The sequence below is a fragment of the Vidua macroura genome, chromosome 1 (assembly GCF_024509145.1).
Source record: "Vidua macroura isolate BioBank_ID:100142 chromosome 1, ASM2450914v1, whole genome shotgun sequence".
Lineage (NCBI taxonomy): Eukaryota > Metazoa > Chordata > Aves > Passeriformes > Viduidae > Vidua > Vidua macroura.
Window position 1 is genome coordinate 136,687,446 of NC_071571.1, and position 18,173 is coordinate 136,705,618.

The window sequence follows — 18,173 nt, forward strand, 5'->3', positions numbered from 1 at the left end:
TGTGTATGTGTCCAGCAGTGATAGCCATAAGCTATGGACTGTGGACTCAACCAAGGCTTGTTGGTAATAACACACTGTGAGAAAGAACAGGATGAGGCTGGAGACAGGGGCCACATAGAGGCAGGATAGCACTCTTCTGGGACAAACATCCTTGTTCTGGCTCCTAGAGATAAGCACAGCACAGTACAGCACGCATATAGGAACAATGCGGAGAAGTGCATGTGGACATGGACTGCAGGGGGGAGATAAGACCACCAGAGACCCCCTAAGCCCTCCAATCTATTTCCAGAAGGGACTGAAAGAACAAACTTTACATGATAACTAAGCTGTACAGAAAGTGACTCACCTATTTTCCAAGTGGAGAAAATGACCCATAAACAGGTACCCCCACCAAGCCCAGGCAGCACCACCTGGACCCTGAACATCCCATCAGCCTACTGCTCAGTGTTTGTATTAGGAGTTCAGGGACTAACATTTCCATTTCTATACCAAATGTGTAACTCACTAAAAAGCCTCTGTAAGCTTTTGTGAACCCTTTGGCTCTTGTTATTCCTTTTGGCCACAAGCATCTTCAAATCCTGAGTGCTCATGTCCCCTTAAGCGGGGGGACAGGGCTATTGCAACACACACTGTAGCAACACTAATGCAATAGTATTAACATAAAGAAGTCAGAAACCTCACTTAAAATCCTTTTATCCTTCCTGCTGAAATGTATTTTTATAGAAATATCTTCCACTTATCTTCCTGGCAATAGCTTCCCCCAAATTTTGCATTTTGATCCTGCTTGCAATATTTTCTATCTCATCTGCTCCCATCTTTTCCAATTCAGTGGTTTAAAAAACAGATTTTATTCTTACCAGAGTCACTGACAGATTCATAACCCTTCCAAACTGATCAACATAGTAGACATTATCCTGGTACCAGGAATCAAGGTGAAGATAATTATACATGCCAAAAGCACGCATGTGGTCAAGGGTATATTGATCATCACGAAGCTGCACTTCTGCTACAGCTGGAGGGAAAAGAAAAAAACTATTTTAACAATTATTTATTTACAATTTAGTAATTTAAAATTCAAACTAATAATTTAAAAATAATTCTTCCATTTTCATTCTGTAGTTTTGCTTTATTTGAAGAAAAATACATAATGTATACATAGTTTAAAACTTCACCATAAACTCGGAAAGCAAGTCATCCACGCTGAAGGCCACTGCAGTCATTTGCTTTGATCATTTCATCATCATTACCATTTACAGTGGCCGATTGTGGTGGGTTTGCCCTGGCTGGATGCCAGATGCCCACTAAAGCCACTCTATCACTTCCCTCCTTAGCTGGACAGGGGAGAGAAAACATGAGGCTCACGAGGAGGATAAGCACAAGGAGAGACCGCTCACCTATTACTGTCACAGGCAAAACAGACTCAATCTGGGGAAATCAGTTTAATTCACTGCCAATCAGACCAGGGTAATGAGAAATAAAACCAAATCTTAAAACACAATCCCCCCCCAACCCTCCCTTCTTCCCAGGCTCAACTTCACTCCCACTGGTCACTCCCTCCTCCCCTCTCCAGTGGCACAGGAGATAGGGAATGGAGGTTGAGGTCATTTCATCACACCTCTCTGCTTCTCCTTCCTCCTCATTCTCTTCCCCTGCTCCAGCATGGAGTCCCTTCCACAGGAGACAACCCTTCACAAACTTCTCTAAGGTGAATTCTTTCCACAGGCTGCAGTTCTTCACAAACTGCTTTGGAGCGGCTCCCTTCCACAGGTCACAGTCCTTCAGGAAAGACTTCATCAGCCCAGCAGGGTCACAAGTCTTGCTGCCAAACCTGCTGTGGTGTGGACTCCTCTCCCCATGAGGTCACAGGTCCTACCTGGAGCCTGCTCCAGCATGGGCTTTCCATGCCATCACAGCCTCAGTCAGATGCATCCACCTGCTCCAGCATGGGGTCCCTCCCAGGCTGCAGGTGGATCTCTGCTTCACTGTGGGCATCCATGGGCTGCAGGGGAACAACCTGTCTCACCAGGGTCTTTATCACAGGCTGCAGGGGACTCTCTGCTCTGGCACCAGGAGCACCTCCTTCCACTTCTTTCTGACTGACCATGGTGTCTGCAGAGTGGTTTCTCTCACACAGAAAGACTCACTCCTCTCTCTGGCTGCAGTTCCTGTGCAGCAGTTCTCTATACTTTTCCAAGATATTGTCCCAGAGGCACTACCACCATGGCTGATGGGCTCAGCATTGGCCAGTGTCAGGTCCATCTTGGAGCCAGCTGGGATTGGCTCTGTCAGACATGGGGGAAGCTTCCAGCAGCTTCTCCCAGAAGCCTTCCCTTGTAGCCCTCCTGTTACCAAAACCTTGCCATGCAAACCCAATACACCTCCACCCTGTCTCTCACCAGCACATGTTGAGGTCCAATTTATCAATAATCCTCACAGGATGAAACATGTATCTACACACAAGCAACAACAATGTCAAAACTACTCCGCATTATAGTAAAGGAAAAAAGTCTGCTCTATAGTTACTCTAGGAAAACAGCAGCCAAAAGAAATATTCCATATAACCACATGGATTTCATGGTCTTAAATTCTGGACTACTCTACCAACACTTGCAAGGCAAAAGATTAAAACTGTACAAAGCAGACTTAGTCCACAGTAATTACAAAAAAAAAAAAAAAAAAAACACAACCAAAAGCACAACACAAAATAACAACAAAAATCAAAAGCAAACAAACAACAACCCCCCCCCACCATGTTTTTAGCACTCTGAGGCTGAAATTTCTAGAAAGGTCCAAGATACCATCAAAATTTCAGACTAAATTTTTCTAATTGAAAGAGGCTGCAAAGAATGGCTGTCCACTAGAATACTACCTTCATCAAGGCAAGAAGCATGCTACCTACAGTCATTCACTTGAGCAAGATTTTTCCTAACAGAAGACATCTACTCAACTACCAGTAATCAGAACTGGATTATCTGCCAAAGACTAACCAGGTTTTTATTTAAATTATGTGCAGCCGTTTTACTCCTATTCCATATCTATACAGAGATGAAGCAGCTGTAGTCCTGACATCTCAAAATACATTAGCTAGGTCTAGTCCATCCTTCTGTAAATAGTCTCAGATAGACCAGAACTCCACTTCATTCTCCACTACAGTCAACCCAGGATTCTGAGTTTTCCTGCAGGGAACTTATCTTGAACTTCACACAAGAAAAATCCTTTGGAAAGTTACACTAAACTCTGTCAGTCCATGATGATTAGTGCTCAAGCCCAGAGCATGGGGAAAGCACTTCAAGGCTAATCCTTCTCATAGCAGCAGTTCACAGTTATTGCAGCTCCTAATCTTTCAACTTCTACTTTTTTCCCTTTTCTGCTCAGAAACAGAGCAAATCTACTTCCATTATTTCACTTCCATCCCACCCCCTAATGGGGACCATTGACAACTCTCTGCAGCAGCACTCAGACTTCTTACTCTTCTTTAGCATCGACTTAAACCCAACTGCAGCAGAAGTAGTTTACTGTGGCAGAACACCAATTCTGCAAAGAGCAGCTCATTTGGCAGTGCCATCAGTGCCACTGCACAGCTATCACAAACTCAACAACCAGAAAATCCCTATATGGCTCTGAACAGGCCCCATTAGAGACACTGGCTATTAACATAAGAGTGGCTTTAGGAAACTATGCAAGATTATACTGCCTGATTAATAAAAAAATCTAGTCATACTATACAAAATGCTTGCAAAATGCCAGCATAATTAGCAATTAGACTCCTAATCACTGTTGATATTTGCAAACCACCAGTTTTAATTCCACCCAGATCAAATCATTATTCATATTCACCACACAGGAGGGATTTCCGTACCTCTGCAATTAATAAATTACTGTTCCACAAGCTATGGCCCTTCAAAACAAGCTAGAATATCAACAAAGGATAGAGAAGAAAATACACCTGCCTTAATAGCAAGGACTGCTATTCATTCCAATTCCTACTTTAATTAATTAGACTATTTTACTCTAAATTACACTATAAAAAAAAAAAAGAATATATTGTGAAAATGCATTTTAAAGCTGTTTGTGTAACCAAGCTTTATCACAGAGATATTTTTCCCAGCACAACAAGAGGTGATATGAATGTTTTGTAAACAATTAAAGACCAAACCAAATGTAATCTAGGATGATTATTTTCAGTGAAACCAAGCACATATTGTCTACTTCCTGTATAGCTGATCCTATGAAATTAGAATATACATGTAGAAACATGTAAAGATTTTTTAGCAGAAAAACCCTGAAATGATAAGGCTTCCTTTCTCCACTTTTCCCTCCCCATTCCCCTAGTTATGTTACTCCTGTCAGAACTGTAACTAAACAGTCTTAATACTCCAAACTAGATGATTCCTGAAGTAAATGTACAAGTTTTCACTAAGATTATTGGAACAATAAACTATCGATTAGCTGATTGTAAGGTGATAAACTTTATAAAATCTGGAAGAACATGAGCTCTTTGTCCTTGAGTTTTCTAGACTGTAGTTCTGATAAGCCCTGAATAATAAAGGGGGTCAGGAATAGGAGATTGAAATCCCTTGTATGATTGCAATATGTAATTAATTCCACATAAACAGAAGTCAGAAACAATACAAAACATAGGTGATTTTAAACTAGCAAATCTGACAAATGTGTCCTGTCTTGTCAAGAAACACTTCAAACTAGATAGCCAAGTGCTTTCAGAACATTTGCTATCATACATATGTGTAGCTCTGCCAAGATGAAGCAATTAAATAACCTATTCCATTCTCCATTAATTGAAACCCATACTGTGAAATCTGTGCACAACTGCCATTTGCTATCACATACCATGTATTTAACATAGCTTATAGAAAATTCTACACTAGGGTGAAATTCATTCTTTCCTTTCTAAAGCCTTCAAGATTCAAGGTTTCTTGATGGTCCTTCAAAAGAAAGAGAAAACCAATAGAGCTGAGTGCAAAAAAGTAAAGGAGAAAAGAGATGGAGACTTTTAATAAAGTAAATTCAGAGAAAGGTAAGTTAATATAAATGGAGAAGAAGAAATACTTCAATCAGATCATCACCTTATTTAATCTCACAGTTACACAGTTTTATGAGTTTTAATTTGGTTGCTCAGTCAGGATTTTTTTCTGATTTGTTGTTGTTTGGCTTGGGTTTGTTTTAGGGTTTTTTTCCCTGGTTTTTTTTTTTTTTTTTGGGGGGTTTTTTTTGTTTGTTTGTTTGTTTTGTGTTTATGTGATTTTTAAGAGTCACACTAATGCACCAGTCTCAATAGGCTCACTAGTCTGTTTGGGTTCAATTAAAAAGCAGCAGTCAATGGCAGCTATTCAACCATACATGGTCTCTTTCAAATTTCTGATAAACACACCTGCACCATGATAACCCAGGAACATTGATTCATACACTGCTATTCACACCAGAAAAGAAAGTATGTATACAAAATGTATAAACTAAATCTCAGCTTTAAATATTATGTCCCAACAACCCTAGTTGCATGGGATATTTTGGACCAGTATAAAGAAAACTATGCTACTTTTCTAGAATTGTATTTATCTCTACTAGTTCCATGCTTTAAAAGAATAATTTGACTCAAAATAGTTTAAACATAATTAAAGAAAAGATTTGCACTCACAATGCTTTACTTAAAAGCAAAAGCACTAAATACAAAGCAATTCATGAGAATCAACAGAAGAAGGAACACATCCCTAACCTGTTATTATAAGATCCCTAGTTAAATATTATTATAATTATGAGTCTGCAAGGCAAAAAAAAATCTTCTCTGAATAAAGAACACCTTCAAGGAACTTATACTTTAAATGAATAGAGAGGTCTTACATCTGCCACCAAACACTATGAAGCAGAAATGGGGTGAAAAAAAAAGAAACGTGGACAAAAAAAAGGGTGAGGAACAAACCCCAAACAGCCCCTCCATCTTTTAAATGTTTTCCTGAATACACCAAAGCAACTTTACAAAACTGCAAAACATGCAAAGTAATTATACCACCATATTTTGTGGCATCAAATATTACATGCTTGTATGTCATGCCTTGTTTTGCAATGCCACCCAGTGGAAGCAATTTTGTATTGCAGACACACTGGTCTATTAGTGGAAGAGATTATTTATTTTCTAGTATCAGCATTCAAAGATCCTTCTAACCCTGCATTAATACTTTTTCTTTTAATTATAAAAACAATGCTTTTATTATTAAAGGCAGCATCTCGTTGTTGTTGAGTAAATATGTACCTGAGACCTAAACTTCTATGAATTACAGCTGTAAATGTCTCAAAAAGCTTACAATTTCTTACTATTGCCCATACACTACTTTAAACACTTTTTTTAATATTTAATTTTTCAAATGCAAATGGAAAATGCAAATTAAAATCTCTGTAAATGTTTGAAACATACCAGTGCCTTTTGCTCCATAAAAAATCACAAACAATTTTCCATGTAATGAGCAACTTTTCACTGAAGCAGACCTTCTAAGCAGCATGCATTACCACCATTTCTCAAAAAAAAGTGATAAAACTGATGAATGCACTTTGTGATTAAAGGAATGCATTCTCTCTATATGCTCCTGGTTTGCATCAGCAGCTCCATCTCTGAGCAAATGTTTACTCTGCCTTCCAGCTGGAGCTATACTGAAAAGCATCCAATACTACATTAGAGGTACAATGGTCCTGCCAAACAGACGAGATAGAGAGGAAGGGGATCAGGGATATCCACATCTGAATAAATTCCAAGCCTCTGGAAAGGAAAAGGAATTATGAGACACCTAACCAGTAAACAGCAAAGGTCTTGATCCTTTAAAAATGTTGTGCAACTTGGACATGTTCCTTGCTGGAGACAAGGATTTGCCCCACAATCTCTGCTTTGGACTCTGCTGAGCTCAGATTAGGGCAGAAGAGATAACCACAACCAAGATGCTTATTCGTCCCTCCTAAACATTCAGTGATCTAAAAAAAAAAGGCATTACAAAACTCAATGCAAAGGAAACATTTGAAAATAAGTTATGGAGATAAACATAAAAAAAGTAAGGAGAAAGACAAAATCTACAGTGAAGAGCTAGGAATTGAAAGCCTAATAATACAGGACTCATTACTAGTTGAAATATATTACCAGGAAGAGAATGAGAAAACAAATGACTGTGACAGTTTAGCATTAACTACGACAGAATGGCTTGGAATAAGGAATAAAAGAAGAACACGCAAATCATAGTATTCAAATGAGAAGGAAAGGTATCGTACTTCCCCCAGTCTTCTTCACTGTGACCATACATTTTAAGAAATTGACTACAGAATCACCTTCTATCACAGATCTAATAAATAAATAGTTTCTTTAAATGTATTTCTTTGTCAGTTGCACATCTGACCACAGCAAATTCCCGGCAACCATACTCAACCAGTTGAAGGCATATTAGAACTGAACACTAAGTTTTTCATGATAGTCAGAAAATGAAGCTCACTGTAGTCCTCAGGAACAAGACAAGCACCACAAATTGTCACACACCACCACATGCTGCTATCCACTTGCTCCAGAGGCTGAACTCTGCATCAATTCCACAGGGCAGTATTTTTGGTCATTTGATTTTATAGCTAGCAATGAAATTCACGAAAATAGATAAATATAAAAACAGAGATAGAATACTGAAAGAAGATTGATACTCTCAAGTCAACAAAGAAAGTTTGTAATAACACTGCATAAACACTTCAACTACAGCTGACTTAAAAATCACTTCTACTTAAGAACAAGCACTTATTTCTTTTTATTGTCATGTATTCCAAGTACTCTAAAACTCACATATTCCTCTTCACTGCCACCAAATTTGGGATACCACACAGGCAGAACTACAAATCCCAGGTCATTTGAGACAAAAACTCATTCAATCTTCTTCTGTAAAACAAAAAAATCAACTGCCTTTTTATATTAATCTTCCAGCTTCTACTATGTTATTTTTGCAAACAGTTGTGAATAAAATCAGAAATAGTTGTACTGACAGTGTTCCTAAACATTAGACTTTTTTTTAGCTATTGCACTCAGTCCCACTTTAAGGAAATGAAATCAAATTCTTCACACAGTGACAAATATTTATTTAATAATCCAAAAACTACCAAGCTCTTCATCATGTTCTAGAGGCTTTGAATCTGCACACAAGTGTGCTGGAAAGCATAAGTTCTTGGCTTTCCCACACAATGCTGGTTTCTTCTCCCACACAGTAATTTGAAAAAGGCACAGCCTACACATCCACTACCATCCACAGTCTCTACAACTCAACCCGTTATTCCTGCACAACACAAAAATCAAATTTTGGAAGGATACCCTAAATCTAACGTATGCGTAGACCACTGGCACTGGGAAATACAAAAGTCAGGTACAGAACACCTCTGCACTGTGAGTAAACACAAAAGAAAACCAGCAAGGAGAAAGAGACAGCTGTACAGCCGAAGAGTAGGCTTCAATCAAAACATCTGGAACACAGATATAAGGCCTGATATATTTCCTGTTTACACTGATACAATTCCAAAACACAAGAACAATAAAAACTTTCCACTCTTCAGACGACCAGTATCTATATCTAGATAGATAGATACGCGCACACAGGACAGGAAATATGAGTTAGTGTTAGTGACTTTGTAGCACAGTTGAGTAAGTCAGACAGAAATGAGTCAGGGTCTTTGTGCTGTGGGAAGTGGGAAAAGAAAAGAACATGGTCACACATAGCAATCCTCTATTACACGAGTTTCTGTAACCATTACGTAAAATATCTCAACAGACAAGAGCCGAGTAAATCCATCTCTCCATTAGCAACTCCATTGTTCATGTATTTTAATGAAGATCTTTAATCCTCACCTATTTAGAACAGGTGCACAACTGACTATCCAAGAACCACAAAGGTTGCTTGACCATGGGCAGAACAGCAAATAAGAGACAAAGTCAGGGAGTGCACCAATGCTACACTGCTGCTATCTGACACAACTGCAACACACTCATAACACACACCCACTCACCCACATTTGGGCTGTCTTTTGAACGGTGATGCTTACAGCAGTCTTACAGTAAAAATGTTACTCTTGTTTAATTTTCCAGTCCTACCATAGATACACTCACAGTCTCATTCACATAACCTTCAATGTAAAATTTATCTAAAAGCTTCCTTCCTACTGCTGACAACTCAGCATGGCAAATATACCTTTCTGATCTACTAAGAATACAGTATGTTCTACACAAAACTAAAGCAGCATGTAATGGGTCACGCTGTAGACAGGTATATTGTTCAGTAAATATATAGAGACAAAGATTAGTCCACACAAATTGTGTTTACCGTCTCAGCTTTACAAAGAAAACCAAACTAATTTATCCACCTTACAAAAAGACCTGAATTTCTCAAAGCAGTAAATGTAGAGTGCTGAGATACTTCAGGGCATGGCTAAGATTGTAGGCACATATCCGACAGGACTTTGTGCTAATGTACTCCTCAGTGAATTAGCCTGTTAATGGACCAGCATCTCAAATACTAATGATGCTTGGCAGAAAAAGCAGGGTATGGAATGCATGGCATGAAGATCCACCTCTGAACTCTGGGCAGAGTAAGAAAGAAAACCAGCTAATTTGCTGAAGCTTGTGCAAGACGTTAATTTCATATGGATTTCTCTAAAACGCATGTGCTCCGTTCACACTCCGCTGTGAACTACCTCAGCTGGTCATCTGGCCTCACCTTGCCTGTACAAGCAAGAGCAGATTTAGGACACAGGTTTCCTTACTCATTTAGGAACTAAGCACACCAGAAGCAGGCTAAGGCCGAGGTGACAAGTCAGAGACCTCGGTCCACCACGGAGCCACCTGGCGGGGAGGAGGCCGGACGGCCCTGGCCAACTGCAGCAACTATAACGAGAAGAGCCGAGACGGAGCGCTCGGTCTCTGAAAGCCCCGCCATTCGAGAGGCGCAGGACTGCCGGGGCTGCGGGCCGGCCTGTCCCCAGCTCGGGAGCACCCTGCACCGAGGGCCGCCGCCCGGCCCGGCCGCGGAGCACCGCGAGGGGACGAAGGGAAACGCGGCGGGATCCGTCCCCCCCGCGCTGCCCTAGGGATGCCCGGCGGGATCAGCCCCACTCCGCGCCCGCTCCTCACCCGCGTCCAGACCCAGCTGGTAGCAGGCCAGCGGCTCCAGCGACAGCTTGTAGCCCTCGAACTTGGGGTCCAGCAGCAGGCGCTTGGCCTGCAGGGAGCAGTGGGCGGCGCCCGCCATCCCGGAGCTCCGGGAAAACTTCGGGGAGCGCCGGCAACTCCGCGGGCCCTCGGGGAACGCGCGGCAGCGGCCGCGGAGCACCACGGGAAGAGGGTGCGCGGGCGCCCGGCCGCCGGAGTGCATGCTGGGAGCCGTAGTCCGGGCTAGAAGGCAGCCGCGCGCCCGGGGCGCGCCGGGAGCTGTAGTCGCCGAGCCCGGACTGCATTTCCCGGCGGCACCCGCGCCCAGGAGCGGTGAGGTTGGCGGCGCGTGGCGCGTCCTGCGGGCGGCTCCGCCTCTGCTGCACGGACCGGCGGGGCTGCGGCGGGCGGTGAGCCGGGAGCCAGCCGGGAGCGAACCGGGCCGGGCCTTCCCTTCCCTTCCCCGCGCCGCTCCCTCGCTCCGGGGCGCCGCTGGGCGGGCCGAGCGCCGGGGGCGCCGAGCGGGAGGGCCGGGCTGCGGAGAGGCCGCGCCCGGAGAGGGTGGGCCGTGCCCGCGCAGGCGGCCCGGTGAACTGCCGGTGCCCGGCGCTCGGGCAGCAGGGTGGGTGCCGTGCCGAACTCACCCCTGAGCCGGTCACACACTGGTGCTCCGGTCATTAACCGCGGGGATGTGTCAGTGGACAGAACACTCGTGTCATTCTGTTTTGGTCACTTTTTTTTCGTTGAGTGAATGACACCAGCATTTGTCGAAACTCTGCTTTGCTCCGTGTAGGTTTGTGGAAAACCTAGATTTCCAAAATGAATAAAGATGCGCAGATGAGAGCAACCATTAACCAAAAGCTAATAGAAACAGGAGAGCGGGAACGGTAAGTTGACTTCCTACTCCATGCCCGTGAGAGGCTTTAAGAACATCAAGACTGCACTACAGTAAACTTCATAAAGTAAACTCAGTTCTAAATTCTTTAAATGCTTGCACGTGAAAGTCTTGAGTGTCATATAAACTATTTTAAAAAATACCTTTTGAACAGTTTTATTTTAATTTTCCAATTGAAAAGAGATAGTGGGGAAATAAAGGATGGGATAATTGGTTACACAGGTATTTTGTGTTGGAATGCCCTAGATTCATGTAAGAATCATTATTCCATTCAATTTGCTGCAGTTAAATCTTGTTATTTCTTGATAAAGAGAAGGAAACAAAACTTCCCTTTTTGCTTTTAAGTTTTTCTTGTGTTTCTAGCTCTTGTTAGGTAAAGCAATATATTGTAGAATACATAAAGCAGCGCTCCTGTAAGTCATTGTAGAGATCCCAATCAAGGCAAACAAGTAAATTGCATAATTTTTTGGCCTATTGTTGTCTCTTCAGTCTGTTTTTATTTACATATTACTAGAGTGCTTATGACATTTTCCTCCTCATCGTTTCATTGTGCTTGCAACACCATGCACCAAAAGCTCTGTTTCCTTCATTTTTAAAGGTCTGTATGAGAAGAAATTTTTTTCCTGGGTCACGGCATAGCCTTGTGCCTGGTGTAACTGATGTGGTGTCTCTGCTCTATATTTTTCCTGGTTGTGACCATCCCCTTGAAGATTGCACAGAGCTAGAGAAAGCAAGCAATTTCTTGAAATGGTACTGAGATTTATTTTAGGCTAATTTAAGAATAGGAAGGGTTTTATCAGGACATCAAAAGTTGTCCTACAAACAGACTTTATCACAGCTGTACCATGATCAGAGGCAGAGCACTTGGATTTCTTGAACTGAGAAATATCTAGAGGCAGCCAGTTTCACCTGTATTCTTACTCTGCTTTTTGTCATCAGTTCATCTGCCCTCTACACAATTCACTGAGTAAAAGGGATTAGACTACACTGTTCAGCCTCTTGCTACAATCCTTTCATTCATAAAAACAGGGTTTTGCTAGAGTTATTTAGGATAGTATAAGATAAGCAGGCTTCCTAGCTAATGGAGAAAAGGGTAAAAGATATTAAAGTTGTTTATCATATCTTACTTTAATTTTCCCTTCTGTTTTTCTAGTACTAATTTTCACTTTTTAGCTAACTTTCAATATTCAATTTTGATATATGGAGTTGATGCTTCATTGTGGCAGATTGTTGTGTCTTTTCCATTAATGCCTGAATCCTTGTTGCTTAAGCTTACATAGCTAACCATGCTTAGGAAGATTAAGATATGCGATCCTTCATTTTCACCCAGAATGAGGTAAAGTGTAACTGAGGAGATAAACCTGCAGTTGAGTAGTGCAGAACTCTTCCTGAAAGGTGAGGGAGAAGGTTTTACTTATTTTTAAAGACCTGATATCAGGTGAAATACTCCAACTTTGAAAGTTTGCATACCTCTGCTACCAGAGTAGACTCAGTCAGGTCGAGTAATTCAAGGCCTTCTACCTTTTTCTCCCTGGCTGCGAAGCAGTTCTGTGAGTTAGCTCCAGAGGCACCAAATCCTCATAGTCCAACATGGTAATCTGAAATTGGAACTCATTTGGGTTTGGATTCACCTGCTGTTCAACCATTTCTGCTGCTGCTCTGAGAGCTCTTGGGTAGTAATTGTAGGCCTGACTTTCAAACTGGCCAGCAATGTTTGCTCCAGCAATGTTTGCTGTTCTAACAAGTTTTATATTGTTTTAACAGCCTTAAAGAGTTGCTGAGAGCCAAATTAATTGAATGTGGCTGGAAGGATCAGTTGAAGGCACATTGCAAAGGTAACAGTGGTCAATTTATTAATTTCCTTTGTAGTCAACTGAGATTCTGGCCAAATAAAAGTCCCAGATGAAGGCTTTACTGACAGTTTAAACAAGACCTGGGCAAGAAGAATGCATCCCTGGCAACTTGACATTTATGTTTAAACATGCTACTGAATTGAGATTACTTTTCAGCTTTGATTTCTGTATTTTTCAGTAGTGTGCAAGGCACTATAAGTAAACAGTTGTTTCATAGTGATGTGTATTAATGATAGCCTTTATTTTGTTATAGATTTATTCCTTTCTCTCTGACATACTTTTTGACTTGGCTGAAATATGTACAGAAATCTTGTTTAAACCACTTGGAAGAATAATAAGGATTTACTGTCTGTGCTCTTCCTTATTGTATGTTCCAAAGTGTTTTTCCAGTTGCACCTTTCTTACTACTGTGTAAATAATGTGTTTTAAGAGATAAGTGAGCCAACTTGTGAAGTGCTCCAACACTCCAGTAACAGGCACATCTGGTAATGCTCAGATGAGATAAAACAATTTCATGTTTGTTTTTAAAATATGAGCTGATCAAGATGCATCAGCAGTGACAAGTTCCCATCCTTAAACCTATGGCATGAGTGAGAGACTAAAATCCACTGTTCAATGCAGTAGGTACTGAGCTCATAACCCATATTTAGGTCCCATGCTACTTTGTATTCTCCCATGACTATGTAGGCAGGTTTTGTCTCTTAATCAGGAGCACAGGTTTTGTCATTTTATGAATGGATTAAAAGACTCAAAGTATCGGTCTTGGTCTTCCCCAGATGTCATTAAAGAAAAAGGATTAGAGCATGTTACTGTTGATGATTTGGTGGCAGAAATCACTCCCAAAGGCAGAGGTAAGAAAATGCAAATGTGGATGGAGTAGTACATCAATAAACGTACCTACCTCTATTTCATTAGTATTTTGAAAGGAGCATCATGAGCTTGCCTGTGTTGGATTCAAGGAAAAATGTTAATAGCTTGATATTAATGACAAATAAAATGTTAATAGCTTAATATTAACTACCATGTAGTGTGACATGTGAATTTGTATTGTGAAGCAGCCTTTAGATTACTTTTTTTGTAGATTATTTAGTCATGTCTATATTCATTTTTATAATTGACTTAATGGTCCTGAGTTGTGTATGCAACACAGATGTTTTAAAATTCCAAATCTTTTAAGATGGAAAATCAGAACTAACAGTTCTAGTGTAATGGGAATGGGAAGAGTAAAGAACATAGCATACAGATACAAAAAAATGAAATCACTTAAGGAAACTGCAGTCCTCTTTATATTGTTCCTCTCAGGCTCTCTAGCAGGGTTTGATGTTAGTGGTAGAAACTTCATTAAGTTCTAAATAAAAATAGGCATTCAAAATAGCTTGCTCAAGACCCTTACTCAGAGACCAGATTTGAGATTTTTTTTTTTTTGGTCTTAAATTTGTGAAGAAAAAAGTAGGATAATCACACTTGTTCTGGTGATTATATCCTGTTTCCTGTTAAATAATCATTTTCCTCAAACTTTACAATTTTCTGGACTATAAATAGGAAAAAAAACTGACTAGTAACAACATTGTTTTCAATAGATCCCAATTTTAGCCTATTTTATATGGGGAAAAATATAGATGGGGTATATGAAAATCAAGTAGTTTCAATTACTTTAAGTATTAACAGGATTGCAAGAGCAATGAAAGAATAGAAATGGATATTGTAAAAGTATGGTTTTAGCATACTTTTTATTTTGTCTTTTTTTACTTCTTGCTTTCTTATTTGTTTTTCAGCTTTGGTACCAGACAGTGTAAAGAAGGAGCTCTTGCAAAGAATAAGAACCTTTCTTGCTCAGCATGCCAGTCTTTAACTTTGACATTCATCTGGGATACAGTTTCCTGTATTACATCAGTCATGTCAGGATTGGAATGCAGTTTACATAGTTAAGGATGAAAAATCATTAAATTTTCTTTGCACTGCATTGATTTCTTAAAGTTGGTGTTATTTTAATAAAAAATTTTGTGGATTCATGGTTCTAAGGTGGTTCTCTCTCTCAGTGGACTGTAATGTGGTATCACCTGTTCCAGTTTTTAATAATCTGTAACTTTATACAATTGTGCAACCTTGCAAAGATTTTCAGAAAAGAAGCACAGTTAACAAGTATGTTGCCCAGAAATGCAGAAAGTTGTAAAAAAAAGCGTGGAAAATGGGATATGACATACTGCTGAAGATAGTCTTTCTGATTTTCCCAGAGTAAGCAAGAGGAAGTTAAGACTACGTAAAACTGTTGATGAAATTCCTTTTGTACTTCTTTTCTAGAGAATGAGTTGTTTAAAGTCTCTGACATGGGTTGCAAGTATTTACTCAGCAATTCATAAGAGGTTGAATTCTTTAAGGAAAAGGCAGCAGTATCATCCATCAGCAATTCTTTTCACATTTACTTTGAGTTGCTATTCTACTTCTGAACAACTACTGTTTTCTAGCTTTGCCCATATTACTGGTATTTTTTTCATGTGGATCTTTGGGGCCTTTTGAAACTGAAGTATAGTTCAATAATTTGCCAATGTAAGTCTCCTAACATGATGCATTTTTAATTCTTGTATCTGGAACTGTAACATAGCCAGGTCTATACATAACTGCAAAAATAAATTTGATGAATAGAGAGGATCAAGAAAGAGGCTTTGAAGTGAGAATGTTTAATTTTTCCTATCTTTTTGAATTGTCTATAAAGTGGAGTAGAAGCACAAGCATAAGCAAAAACTGAATGAGCAATTGGATATTGTTGTGACTCGGTGGCCATTGTGAAAAATTACTGACTGAACATAACATTCATATTCCTAATTAGAAGAGTACTGTAAAAGCTGTCACTTTTTAAAAAACCGTTCCTGTGCCAGTGGGTTGTGCTGTTCCATCACTGCAGCGAGCTCCCGCCTGAGGAGCCGCTCGGGGGCACCCGTGCCCTTCGCACGGGAGGGTGGTGGCCGCTCCCAGTCCCTCTCCAGCCCCTTGGCCTGCGGGGAGAGACCTGCGGTGCTCTGGCACGGCACAGGGCGCGCTCCCCTCGTTTCCCGCCCGCTGCGCTCGGGCCGCAGCGTCCTCTGCGCGGGGCTGGGCAGAGCGACAGCGGCAGTGCCAGCTTGAACGGGCTCCAGTGCCGGCTCACACGGGGAAACAGGTCTGGGAGAAATCTGGCAACACCCAAAGGTGAAGTTTGGCAGTAGACAGGAGTTGGTATAAACAGGGCAATAACAACATCAACGGGACGAGATGTAACTGGTCACGAACATCTTTTGTCTACAACGAGCAAGTTCCTGCTAAGACTGAAATAACACTGAAGATTGTGGATCTGCTGCAGATATTCCTCCTGTGCTGTTTTAAATCTACCTTCATGTCAGTTTAAGTGTATTTGCTGTATGTCATTGTCTCTGCATTGTTAAATAATGGTGGAGGTCAGAAAGAAGACAATTTTTTCACTTAAAAATCCATCTTGTTTTTTAAAATGTGTTTTTGCATTCAGTATGTATCATGGATTAACCCCTGTTGGCAACTCAGCCTCACACAGCTGCTCACTCACTCACCCCAACACCCAGTGGGATGAGGAAGAGAACTGGAAGCATTAAAGTTAGAAAACTCATGGGTTGAAATAAAGAATTTAATAGGTAAGGTAAAAGCCATGCAGACAACCATAGCAAAACAAGGAATTCATTCACCACTTCCCATTGGCAGGCAGATACTCAGATACCTTCAGGAAAGCAGGGCTCCATCCCATTTAAGTTACTATGGAAGACAAATGTGACTACTCCAAATATCCCCCCTTCTCCCTCCAGCTTTATGTGCTCACCCCACCTTGGGATCAGCTGTCTTGGACGGGTCCTCTCCCCAGTCCTTATGCATCCACAGTCCCCTCACTGGTGGGGTGGGGTCAGAAGGAGAAAAGGCCTTGATGGTGTGTTAGCACGGCTCAGCAATAATGAAAACAGCCCTATCTTAGCACTATTTTGAGCACAAATTGAAAACAGCCCTGTAATAGCTACTATGAAGAATATTAACTCCATCCCAGCCAAACCAGCACAGTATGTTAATTCAATGTTTGTAACTTTATTTGCTTTATGTTCTATTTGAATTGCATATATGTAAAATTATTATGAGTTCTTCATTCCAGACTTAATATACCCAATGCTAGTACTTGATGGAGTACATTGTTTCTTCACACAATCTAGCAGAAAATACGCTACTTGAGCATGTTTTACATATGTCAAAGCTGTAAATTACCATCAGTAGTTATACCCTTTTGTTCTTAGAGGTCTTTGCTAATGTTCTTCAATATTTTGCACATGACTTTAAAAGTCTTGCTTAATGAATAGCTGCAGCATATCATGGGCACTCAACTTGCTCCAGAGCTACCAATTGATTTCCTTCACTGTGGTGGGAGAGGGCCAAATTTATGGTATTCATGCACTGAACTGTGGAAGACTTGTCTCATCTGTAAACATTTGAAGTTCCATCTGGAACACGACAGCTGAAGTGCAGTTGCTGTAAGTTCAACGTAGTCCTCTGCAGTCAGCTCATACTTAGCACAGAATAAAGACTGAACACTGTAAAAATTTTCAGAAAATTGTGCTGACCAATCTGAAGCTAAAGGCTTGACAACAAGCTCTTTCACATGCTGCCAAAAAAAAGCTGTAAAGTTCTGCCCAGACTGGCTTAAAATGCAAGCATATTCAGAGACCAAGAAGGAAGAGGAGAGTGACTGCATTCCAGAGATACACCAGTGGCTCCTGTCTCAGGGTACTGATGGCTGCTCTTTGATGTAAGCAGCCCAAAGCCACTTGTTCCCCACCTGAGTTCTGTTAATCACACCAGTGCAGCCTCCATTAAGTAGCCAGGCAAGAACATGTGCAGATCCAAATTAGACTGGGTTATCCTGGTCAGCAGTATCTCGATGGATCTTGTAAGAATGAAGTTCGATTTGTGGTGATATCAGCAATGAGAGATGGTTTCTTTGTGGCCTCCTATTTTTGTTGTAACTGCAGGTTTATTCTCAGATGCATAGGCTGGCTTGTTTTGTAAACTGTTCCCTGCACAGTCTAAGTTTCTACTTGTTTGTTTGAGTATTGAAAACAGTAACATTTAGGATTCAGTCAGAGCAATGTCGTGCTGAGTTTTTTTTTTTCCCCACTGAAAAATACAATGATATTTGTTTTTAAAGGTTCCATATCTCCACCATATACAGGCAGATAGATGCATTAACTAATTTTTCTCCCAAATTTCCACATTT

At 40.8% G+C, this 18,173-nt stretch overlaps 2 protein-coding genes across 3 annotated transcripts in view; one reads left to right on the forward strand and one right to left on the reverse strand.

The window, feature by feature from the left end:
* Positions 1-10,334, reverse strand: part of NUDCD1 (NudC domain containing 1) — a 37,720-nt gene extending 27,386 nt beyond the window's left edge. Inside the window, exons 1-2 of the mRNA XM_053983980.1 lie at positions 10,148-10,334; positions 858-1,012 (exon numbers count right to left, since the gene is read on the reverse strand). Coding sequence (XP_053839955.1) covers positions 858-1,012; positions 10,148-10,265 — 273 coding nt within the window. The 5' untranslated portion in view covers positions 10,266-10,334. The remainder of the gene's footprint in view (positions 1-857; positions 1,013-10,147) is intronic.
* Positions 10,335-10,492: 158 nt separating this feature from the next.
* On the forward strand, positions 10,493-14,921 carry ENY2 (ENY2 transcription and export complex 2 subunit). 2 transcript variants are annotated; one of them, XM_053992925.1, is made up of 5 exons: positions 10,493-10,575; positions 10,959-11,052; positions 12,825-12,895; positions 13,690-13,764; positions 14,689-14,921. In XM_053992925.1, exons 2-5 carry the CDS (start codon positions 10,985-10,987, stop codon positions 14,763-14,765), a joined length of 291 nt encoding a protein of 96 aa, XP_053848900.1. In that variant the 5' UTR covers positions 10,493-10,575; positions 10,959-10,984; the 3' UTR covers positions 14,766-14,921. The 2 variants fall into 2 exon arrangements, with proteins under 2 accessions (XP_053848900.1, XP_053848908.1); XM_053992933.1 differs by lacking the exon at positions 10,493-10,575 and adding an exon at positions 10,693-10,787.
* Positions 14,922-18,173: the final 3,252 nt, after the last annotated feature.

Coding starts and splice junctions, on each gene's coding strand:
- ENY2 (XM_053992925.1), top strand. CDS start 10,985: ATGAATAAAGATGCGCAGATGAGAGCAACCATTAACCAAAAGCTAATA. Junction 11,053..12,824: donor GAAACAGGAGAGCGGGAACG/GTAAGTTGACTT, acceptor TTGTTTTAACAG/CCTTAAAGAGTTGCTGAGAG. Junction 12,896..13,689: donor GTTGAAGGCACATTGCAAAG/GTAACAGTGGTC, acceptor GGTCTTCCCCAG/ATGTCATTAAAGAAAAAGGA.